Source organism: Leptodactylus fuscus, chromosome 1, assembly GCF_031893055.1.
Source record: "Leptodactylus fuscus isolate aLepFus1 chromosome 1, aLepFus1.hap2, whole genome shotgun sequence".
Classification (NCBI taxonomy): Eukaryota; Metazoa; Chordata; class Amphibia; order Anura; family Leptodactylidae; genus Leptodactylus; species Leptodactylus fuscus.
In genome coordinates this window covers 204,482,934-204,494,994 of record NC_134265.1, presented here as the reverse complement: position 1 = coordinate 204,494,994, position 12,061 = coordinate 204,482,934, and the positions used below count along the sequence as shown (strand labels likewise).

At 43.4% G+C, this 12,061-nt stretch overlaps 1 protein-coding gene across 1 annotated transcript in view; it reads left to right on the top strand.

Moving 5' to 3' along the window:
- COMP (cartilage oligomeric matrix protein) overlaps positions 1–11,811 on the top strand; it is a 123,458-nt gene extending 111,647 nt beyond the window's left edge. The window contains exon 19 of the mRNA XM_075280695.1: positions 11,015–11,811. Coding sequence (XP_075136796.1) covers positions 11,015–11,811 — 797 coding nt within the window. The remainder of the gene's footprint in view (positions 1–11,014) is intronic.
- Positions 11,812–12,061: the final 250 nt, after the last annotated feature.

The following is a 12,061-nucleotide window of genomic DNA, read 5'->3' as shown; positions in this document are numbered from 1 at the left end:
CTAATAACATCACCCAGTGCCCCCTTGAAAATAATAATGTCTCTCAGTGGCCCCCTGACAACTAATAAAGTCCTCCAGTGGCCCCCTGACAACTAATAATGTCACCCAGTGGCCCCCTGACAACTAATGTCACCCAGTGCCCCTCTGACAATGAATAATATCACCCAGCATTCTACCCCACACCCTTTAAAGGGGTTTTCCCATCTCAATGATCCTATCTATACTTGTAGCTTATGTAAATTGAAGACTTCCTAAATATATTGCTTTTGAAATTCTGCTTTATTTGCCTGCAATGTGATCTTATTCCTCCCATTGTTTACACAGCATTGCTATAACCAGGGACCTGGGAGATAGGACCAGTGACAATCTGTTCAGCTAATTGGAGTTTGCTGATAAAGCCAATTCTGTAATCTCTCTAAGTAAACACACAGATAATACAGAGTCCGATCTGTACAAGCATCTGATATCCACTCAAAGTGTAAATAGAGTGAACATACGCATGCAGTTTTACAAGACACTGTACAAGGCTACCACTGTTAGTTTTATAGAAGTATGGAGCAGTGGTCACTCGTGTGCACTACTACACCATTCACATAGGGACCAGGATATACATAGAAATCATGAAGCAGCATAGAAAAAGTCAGAATTTGTCCCTCACCCTTCCAGGGGGAAAAAAGAGAAGAGGTAATAATAATAATAATAATAATTAATAATAATATATTTTCATTTGATATTTTTAAGTAAACTATATTTGAAGAATACAAAATGAAAAAAAAAACCAAACAAACTAAGCAACAATTCTAATTGTCATAGCAATAACGGTTTAACAATGTAATAAGAAACATTGGCAGCACAGAAGGCTGCACAGCATGTAGTGGTCCCAATTCATGGCCATTCTGTGTCTTTTAGCCCTTTGAAAGAAGTACTGAATCAAGCATTTCCTATTCTAATATTTTTAGGTTCACTAACTTTAGATGTAGTGAAGCTGAAATAATAACTCATAGACTGCAGGGGAGAGGCAGGGTCTTCTCAAAAATTTCCATGTTGTTCATTTAGCAATTTTTCACCAAACTATGAATTATCTGAACATAAAAGAAAAGAATACAGATGAAAGGAAAACAGCTTTAATTCCATACTACTTTAGTAAAATGGCACCTTGTAAAAGCAATCCAATAAATGTATTTTTTAAGCAAATAGCATTAACTTAGAGGAACTGTCAATATAAATAGACATCACCAATTTCATGCTCAGAAATCTGACGTATTATTATCAAGAATATATTATCATCCCTCACACCCAAGTACTTATGTATCACAGTTCACATTCCTTTTTATGCAGCTTGCTGTTTCCATGAAGATTAGTCACATGCTGCTTCTCACCCCCGTGTTCTCACCTAGACAACAAGAATTATTTAGCGCATGTGGGAATGTGAGCAGAAAAGGATAGATTAGGTCAGGTAATGAAAGCAATACAGCAGCAGGAAAAACAAGTCTTATCTCCATTTTATCCATGTTATTTCTTCCCGTTTCAATTTACATAATATGTAACGTGTTGTCAGATAGAAATGATTCAACTTCATTCCATGCTTAGGTTAGATAGATAAAGTTAGGCCCCACAGACAGTATCTCCAGATTCAGGGTCTATAGACCATGTTAGGTCTGCTGAGTATTATCACACAGAAGAGTATAAGAGAAAGTACAACAATGATCAGACAGCGTACGGCAGAATACAGAACAAGTCATTTTATCTCTTATTGGAGTCACTGGAGCAGAAGTAATAAAAGAGTCTCAATGCAAATCTGTTTTAGTTGCCCATAGCAACCAATTACAGCGTAGCTTTCATTTTGTATTCTGCACTTGAAAAATGAAAGCTGGTTTGAGATTGGTTGCTATGGGCAATGAAGACAATTTAGCTTTTTGATGGATTTAAAAATTTGTCCAAGCCTCTTATTTTCCTCTTCATGGCGAATGTGCTTCCTATCCATTATAAGACAGAACCAACTGCCCTTTCTATTGCTCTTCCTTTGCTATACCAAGAGAATGCTACAGAATACAGTCCTATGAAAAAGTTTGGGCACCCCTATTAATCTTAATCATTTTTTGTTCTAAATATTTTGGTGTTTGCAGCAGCCATTTCAGTTTGATATATCTAATAACTGATGGACACAGTAATATTTCAGGATTGAAATGAGGTTTATTGTACTAACAGAAAATGCGCAATATGCATTAAACCAAAATTTGACCGGTGCAAAAATATGGGCACCTCAACAGAAAAGTGACATTAATATTTAGTACATCCTCCTTTTGCAAAGATAACAGCCTCTAGTCGCCTCCTGTAGCTTTTAATCAGTTCCTGGATCCTGGATGAAGGTATTTTGGACCATTCCTCTTTACAAAACAATTCAAGTTCAGTTAAGTTTGATGGTCGCCGAGCATGGACAGCCCGCTTCTAATCATCCCACAGATGTTCAATGATATTCAGGTCTGGGGACTGGGATGGCCATTCCAGAACATTGTAATTGTTCCTCTGCATGAATGCCTGAGTCGATTTGGAGCGGTGTTTTGGATCATTGTCTTGCTGAAATATCCATCCCCGGCGTAACTTCAACTTCGTCACTGATTCTTGAACATTATTCTCAAGAATCTGCTGATACTGAGTGCTATCCATGCGACCCTCAACTTTAACAAGATTCCCGGTGCCGGCATTGGCTACACAGCCCCAAAGCATGATGGAACCTCCACCAAATTTTACAGTGTGTAGCAAGTGTTTTTCTTGGAATGCTGTTTTTTTTGGACACCACGCATAACGCCTTTTTGTATGACCAAACAACTCAATCTTTGTTTCATCAGTCCACAGGACCTTCTTCCAAAATGAAGCTGGCTTGTCCAAATGCGCTCTTGCATACCTCAGGTGACTCTGTTTGTGGCGTGCTTGCAGAAACGACTTCTTTCTCATCACTCTCCCATACAGCTTCTCCTTGTGCAAAGTGCGCTGTATTGTTGACCGATGCACAGTGACACCATCTGCAGCAAGATGATGCTGCAGCTCTTTGGAGGTGGTCTGTGGATTGTCCTTGACTGTTCTCACCATTCTACTTCTCTGCCTTTCTGATATTTTTCTTGGCTTGCCACTTCTGGGCTTAACAAGAACTGTCTCTGTGGTCTTCCATTTCCTTACTATGTTCCTCACAGTGGAAACTAACAGGTTAAATCTCTGAGACAACTTTTTGTATCCTTCCCCTGAACAACTATGTGGAACAATCTTTGTTTTCAGATCATTTGAGAGTTGTTTTGAGCAGCCCATGATGGCCACCTTAAATACCTTTTCTCATGATTGGATACACCTGGCTATGAAGTTCAAAGCTCAGTGAGGTTACAAAACCAATTTTGTGCTTCAGTAAGTCAGTAAAAAGTAGTTAGGAGTATTCAAATCAATAAAATGATAAGGGTGCCCATACTTTTGCACCGGTCAAATTTTGGTTTAATGCATATTGCACATTTTCTGTTAATACAATAAACCTCATTTCAATCCAGAAATATTACTGTGTCCATCAGTTATTAGATATATCAAACTGAAATGGCTGTTGCAAACACCAAAATATTTAGAACTAAAAATGATTAAGATTAATAGGGGTGCCCAAACTTTTTTATAGGACTGTATATATGAAGTCTCAGTGGGTACTAACTGCTACAATTTTCAAAGACAGACTAATTTAGCATAAAACATAACCTTTAATATAGTCAGCTAACTGACTATATTAAAGAATATATATGAAGATTTCTCTATTATCTTTTTCACCATTCATTTGCATACCGGCAAAAACCAGGATTTCAAGCTAACAGCGGCCCTGAGAAAACCTCTAAAGGTAGGAGATGAATAGCCTTTCTTAAGTCTATTCCTACGTGTCAACCAGAAAAAAAATGTGTGTAAATGGTACGATCCTTTTAAGAGATATTATATGCCTTGTTGATTTTAATCTGAACATATTTTTATTTGTAGACTCCTGCCTCCTTTGGTGCCATGTGCGCTTTTCAAACATAAATCTCTTTTTATATTTGTGACTTTGAAAAAAGCAAAAAAGTGAAGATTAAATTTTTGATTACTCAGCTCACTCACTCAGTCACAGGAGGATGTGGAATCAGAGACTGATGTGATCTTCAGTCAGGCTTCTGTGTGATCCTCCTCTTCCTACATAACAAATAATTTATGACAGGGCCTTCTGGATTGTGAACCATGTCTCCTTCACATTCTTCACTGACACAGATCCATTGGTGTGTGCGGCACCTGCTAAGCAATCAATTTCTCCTAGTCAGAGAAGGTTTCTTCCTATGTTTGATGAGCTGGATGAGAACAGTCAGTATTCTGTGCAAGCAGAGGTGGAAGACATGACTGGTGCTGTTGGAGGTAGTAGTGACGGGTGTGTGATACTACTACAGATAGTCATTCTGGAAGGGGAGCTAGGAGGAATCTTGAGGTGGAAATTTTAAGGGTGTACATCAACATATGTGTCTGAAAAAAAGTGGGGAAGATGATGACATTGACCATGGAGATAGGGTCTAGCAACCGGGCCAGGGTGACAAAGTAACATCAGATGAATAGGGTGGTGGCAGTGGTGATAGTAAATATTTCAACTATTGCACAGGCCCACCATCCAAAAAGCCTGCCTGGGGCAAACCTAGGGGTAGCTCACTCTGTGGTGGTGCTGGTACTGATGTTAGTAGTGGCAGACATCAAATACACGCGGTCATCTACTGTGTGGGAATTTTTGTACATTTCCAAATGATAAATCCATGGCTACATGCAAGTTCTACAAGCAGAAAAATATCCATGCCAATGCAGGTACAAATGTAGGAACGACAACTATATGTACTCACATAAATCATCACTATCTTATTTGGCAAAATAGACATGGCAGTGGAAATGAGCAACACTCTTCTACTCATTTGGCAGTTGTGTAACTTAACTCGCACCTGGCCAAGTTGTTGGAGGTGCAGTTGCTGCCATACCACTTTTTGGATTCCACTGTGTTTCACCAACTGGCGGCATGTGTTCAACCTTGATAGAGGATATTTAGCCACTGTTATTTCTCTAGGAAAGCTGTCCCTGCTTTTTATTCTCATTTTTCAGAAAATGTGTGCCTTTCCTTGAATTGGTCGGTCTGGGAAAAGGTGCAAGCCACCATCAACATGTGGAGTAACAATTATTGACAAGGACAATTACATGGCTTTCACGGTCCACTGAATCAATGTTTTTAACAGCAGTGGCCATAATCCAGAAAAGCAGCAAGGCCATGCGTTAGTTCCTCTTAATTGTGTAAACCCAGTTCCAACACCATGAAAGGCCCGACCGTTTCTCACCACCATCTTCACTAGAGCAATTCAGTTTTACAATTAATGAGCCTGGATCAGAGGAGCTACACAGCATAATGCAGCAAGTATCCCGCTGGATGGCTCCTCGCCAGCTCAAATTGGTTAGAGTTGTCCTTAATCTGGTGGGTCGCCGCTTTATTAACTTGTATAGTCATTTAAAACAGGTTCTTGTCATGGCCAGAAATGTGTCTGTGCATTTCAGCTGTTCTTATATTGTAAAAACACTGTACTCAATTCGCAGGGGCAAAATAGTCTACCTATGTATAGACTTACTTGTGATGTTCCAATTCGAAGGAACTACAGCTTAAATATGCTGGAGCATCTCTGTGAGCAGAAGAAAGTGAACAATTATTCCATGCAGATCACAGAGATAATATTTTAATTCAAGATAACACACTTATTTCTTCCAAAAAGAAGAAGATGACAACAACAGCAACAACTACGCTGGCCAAGAACACCAACCATGGCAGGCCCCTGGGTCTTCACATACGCTGGCAAACATGGCAGGTTATACAGTGACAAGCATATATTTAGCATGAAGCAGAGGGATGAGTACTAGATAGCAGTGCTCTTGGACCCTTGCTATAAAGACAAAATGGTGGAATTCTTCCTTGCTTCCTAAAGGTAAGAAAAGTTAGAATAGTATCAGGATATGCTGTGTACCAGTTTACCTTAGTGTTTAGGGAGACCAATGCAACTGCTAGTCATACATGTAACCAGGTGGCATTTGCCTGTTCCCAGTTTGCTCACTCAGTAAGCACTCCACTTCCTCTGTCAGTGCCACAGCTCCAAGAGTCAGGAGGAATAAAAGCAGCAGCAGCAGCCAGGCCCAGTAAAGTGTCCGGAAGGTGATAAACCAGAAATGTTTCACCTTTCAGTGCCAACAAGAACCACAGCAGGTAACTGATACTCACTGGCAGGGCCGCCATCAGGAATTTTGGGGCTCCATACAGCCTAAGCGTCTGGGCCCCCCCCCTCCCCCGCCATTTTAAAACTACCTTATTTTGCGTCATACCAATTCTGTATTACATTTCCCTTTATTTAGCAGCATTACAAGGCTTAATCAGATTCTATTTGCAGGTAAAATCTGCTCCGTTTGACAGCGCCTATAGAAAGCCAACACCATTTATAAGAGCCCTCCTAATAAATCCTCAGTGCTTATTCACATTGCGTTTTTGGCCTCCCTTGCCGGGATCCGTTGGTAACCAGTCAGAATCAGCTGTCAACAGTATCACACGCCAGAGGATTAGATACACGGGTCTGCAAACAGTCCCACACACCAGAGGATTAAATACGCACTTCTGCACACAGTTCCACACACTGAAGGATTTGATACACGCGTCTGCACAAGGTTCCACATGCCGAAGGATTAGATACAGGCATCTACACACAGTTCCACACTCCAGAGGATTAGATACGCGCGTCTGCACAGAGTACTACACAGGGGAGGATTAGATACGCGCGTCTACACACAGAACCACATGCCATAGGATTAGATACGCGCGTCTGCACACAGTACCACATGCCGTTGGATTGGATACGCGCGTCTACACACAGTTCTACACGCCGTAGGATTAGATACGCACCTCTTCACAGAATACCACACAGGGGAGGATTAGATACACGTGTCTTCACACAGTTGTACACGCCATAGGATTAGATACACGCATCTGCACACAGTACCACATGCCATAGGATTAGATAAGCGCGTCTACACACAGTACCACATGCCGTAGAATTAGATACACGGGTCTGCACACAGTCCCACACACCAGAGGATTAAATACGCACTTCTGCACACAGTTCCACACACTGAAGGATTTGATACACGCGTCTGCACAAGGTTCCACATGCCGAAGGATTAGATACAGGCATCTACACACAGTTCCACACTCCAGAGGATTAGATACGCGTGTCTGCACATATTTGTACACGCCATAGGATTAGATACACGCGTCTGCACAGAGTAGCACATGCCGTAGGATTAGATACACACATCTACACACAGTTCCACACTCCAGAGGATTAGATACGCGCGTCTGCACAGAGTACCACACAGGGGAGGATTAGATATGCGCGTCTACACACAGAACCACATGCCATAGAATTAGATACGCGCGTCTGCACACAGTACCACATGCCGTTGGATTGGATACGCGCGTCTACACACAGTTCTACACGCCGTAGGATTAGATACGCGCCTCTTCACAGAATACCACACAGGGGAGGATTAGATACACGTGTCTTCACACAGTTGTACACGCCATAGGATTAGATACACGCATCTGCACACAGTACTACATGCCATAGGATTAGATAAGCGCGTCTACACACAGTACCACATGCCGTAGAATTAGATACACGGGTCTGCACACAGTCCCACACACCAGAGGATTAAATACGCACTTCTGCACACAGTTCTACACACTGAAGGATTTGATACGTGCATCTGCACATGGTTCCACATGCCGAAGGATTAGATACAGGTGTCTACACACAGTTCCACACTCCAGAGGTTTAGATACGCGCATCTGCACACATTTGTACACACCATAGGATTACATACACACGTCTGCACAGAGTACCACATGCCGTAGGATTAGATACATGCGTCTACACACAGTACCACATGCCATAGGATTAGATACGCATGCCTGCACACAGTTGTACACACCATAGGATTAGATACACGTGTCTGCACACAGTACCACATGCAGTAGGATTAGATACGCATGTCTACACATAGTTCCACATGCCGAAGGATTAGATACGCGCCTCTTCACACAATACCACACAGGGGAGGATTAGATACGTGTGTGTGCACACAGTACCACACTTTGGAGGATTAGATACATGCCTCTGCACATAGTACCACAAGCCAGAGAATTAGATACGCGTCTCCGCACACAGTATCACACGGGGGAGGATTAGATACGTGCGTCTGCACACAGTACCACATCCCGGGGGATTGGATACGCGCGTCTGCACACAGTTCCACACGCCATAGGATTAGATACGCGCCTCTTCACAAAATAACACACAGGGGAGGATTAGATACACGTGTCTTCACACAGTTGTACACGCCAAAGGATTAGATAAACGCGTCTGCACACAGTACCACATGCCGTAGGATTAGATACACGCGTCTACACACAGTACCACATGCCGTAGGATTAGATACGCGCGTCTACACACAGTACCACATGCCGTAGGATTAGATACGCGCGTCTACACACAGTTCCACACTCCAGAGGATTAGATACGTGCGTCTGCACACATTTGTACACGCCATAGGATTAGATACACACGTCTGCACAGAGTACCACATGCCATAGGATTAAATACACGTGTCTACATACAGTTCCACACTCCAGAGGATTAGATACGCGCATCTGCACACAGTTGTACACGCCATAGGATTAGATACACGCATCTGCACACAGTACCACATGCAGTAGGATTAGATACGCGCATCTACTCATAGTTCCACACAGGGGAGGATTAGATACGTGTGTGTGCACACAGTACCACACTTTGGAGGATTAGATACATGCCTCTGCACACAGTACCACAAGCCAGAGAATTAGATACGCGTCTCCGCGTGTATCACACGGGGGAGGATTAGATACGCGTGTCCTCATACAGTACCACACGGGGGAGGATTAGATACATGCCTCTGCACACAGTACCTCACATCAGGGATTAGATACACCTGTCTGCACACAGTACCACACGCCAGAGGATTAGATACACGAGTCTGCACATAGTACCACATGCCGTAAGATTAGATATGCACGTCTGCACACAGTTTCATTTACCGGAGGATTAGATACATGCCTTTTCACACAATGCCACACGGGGGAGGATTAGATACACACATCTGCACACAGTACCACACCAACAAGGATTAGATACTTGCGTCTAAACACAGTACTACACGGGGAAGGATTAGATACAGCTTTACTCCAGGTATCCATAACAACTGATCACAGGTTTTTCACTGATATCCAAAATGAGATACACATAATCACATGACACTTATGGACATACACGCAAACCACATACAAAATACATCAGTGCAAAATTGGACAATTCTTATGGGGCCACTACACAAACATAACATGTAATATACCCGTGCGAAGCCGGGTCCTCCCTCTAGTATATTATATATTATTGCCCCAGTTCCCTCTCCGCAGTGCCGCACACCCAATGCGCCAACAATCCCCCCCCCTCCCCCGTCTACCCTCTAACATCTTTCCATTGCCCCCTGTACCCATACCTCCCAACTTTTGGAGAACCAAAAGAGGAACAAAATGCTTTGCGCGCCGCAGGAAATTTAGCCCCACCCACTGTTATGTTGACTCCGCCCACTCATTAATTTTCCATTTGCCCGCACACTGTATAATCCTCCTACAGTCACCCGTAAATTATATGTCCCCCCTCCGTCTCTCCCCTAGCTTCATATACACCCTTCATCTGCCCCCAGATTCATGTCCCCTTCATCTCTGCCCCCAGTTTCATGTCCCCCCCTCCATTTCTGCCCACAGATTCATGTCCCCACATCTCTGCCCCCAGATTCATGTCCCCCCATCTCTGCCCCCAGATTAATGTCTCCTCCATCTCTGCCCCCAGATTCATGTCCCCCCATCTCTGCCCCCAGATTAATGTCCCCTCCATCTCTGCCCCCAGATTAATGTCCCCTCCATCTCTGCCCCCAGATTCATGTCCCCCCATCTCTGCCCCCAGATTCATGTCCCCCCCATCTCTGCCCCCAGATTCATGTCCCCTCCATTTCTGCCCCCAGATTCATGTCCCCTCCATCTCTGCCCCCAGATCCATGTCCCCTCCATTTCTGCCCACAGATTCATGTGCCCTCCATCTCTGCCCCCAATGTCATGTCCCTCCATCTCTACCCCCAGATTCAAGTCCCCTCCATCTCTGCCCCCAGATTCATGTCCCTCCATCTCTGCCCCCAGTGTCATGCCGTCCTCTCCTTCATCTGCCCCCAGTTTCACGTTCCACATTACACTTACCTTCTCCTTCGTTCCCCCGCTGCTCTCTGCACGCCTCTCTCTCTTACTGGCGCACAGTTGTAGACGCGATGTGACGTCATCACATCGCGTCTACACTGCCGGGTAGCCGGCGGCAGCGGTGAAGCGAGGAGCTCACCTGTGTCAGCTCCTCGCTTTGCCGCTGCCGCCTCTCTCGCTGACACATATGCGGCTGAGTCGGGTCCCGGCTCAGCCGCATATGTGTCAGCGAGAGAGGCGGCAGCGGTAGATCTGGACGCAGATCTGAGTTGAAACAGGACATACAATGACTGCTGTCGGCGCCAGGGGGCCGGCACACGGTGGCGGGCCAAAACCGGGCCCTCCCCCCATTTTTAAATTTGGCCGGGCCCCTAACGCCAGTAGCAGTAGTACTAGCCTATCGGCGGCCCTGCTCACTGGCTGTACCTGCAAGTACAAGTAGTGCAAAGAGCTGGCCCAGTACACTATGGGATTTTTTTTTTTTAATCTTGTCTGGCCTCAAGTGTAATGGCTGAAGGGGTGTTCAGTGTTGATGGTGGCATTGTAACACCTAAAAGGATGAAACTGTCCACAGGTAGCATGGTTTTAAATTACTTTTGTCTAAATGACTTCCAGTTACAAAGTTCGATTCTGACACAAATATTCAAAGAAAAAAGTTACCCGAAGAGCATAATTGCAGCAGCCGGATCAAAGGCCAGCAAGATTGCTTGTTACCCCGATCCAAAGACATCAAGGTCGAATATAAGCATAACATTTTGACCACCTATAATGGTGCTCATAATTCCATCAGGGCAGCCAGTAGTAAACATTGGCACATCCTCTTGAACGACCCTCATTTAAAGATGTCCATTCCCATTGTTTCTAAATTTACGTTTTGTAGAGCTAGGACGTTAAAAAGTCTAATTGCTCCCAGTAGACTAAAAAAATCTTTTGTACCTACATCTTTGACTTCTACCAACCTCTGCAAAGGTAGCTACAAATGTGGCAAGAAACGGTGCAAATGCTGTTATTGTATAACCCATGGAAGTGATGTTGTCACCAGTAGATCAACTGGGGAGTGCTTCCATCTAAAGTTTCATCTTCATTGTTCTTCATCTTATATTGTGTATCTGTTGGAGTGCCCATGTTCATTCCAATATATTGGAAGGACAAAAATGTGCCTAAGCGAAAGGATCAATAAGCATCGATCCAATATCTTGAACAGTTATATGAAGCACAGTGTCTTTAGGCATGCTGCAACACTCCATAATCAAAGCTTTGATGGGTTCAGAATTACTCCACTAGATCACGTTCCATCTGGCACGCATAATAGGTTGACCTTGCTGAAACGCAAAGAAATGTTCTGGATCTTTAAGTTTGACACCTTGGTACCTAAAAGGTTGAATGAAGCTCTGGAGGATGTTACATCTTAGTACAGGTCCACAATTTAGTATTTCTTACAGTGTCCTCTTCCTTCCTACATGTTAGTCCTTATTCCCTTGGTATTTTATGTTCCCAGTGCATTGGGTGTGCTTGTCCCTCCCCCATTAGTGTAGTTGAGTAGCCCCTATTCACATTTATATATGTTTATGTATTTATATATATTTTTATATGTGCCTGTTTATTCTTATTTTTATTTCTACTATTTTATCCAATATATTTATTTTGAGTATAATTATTTAT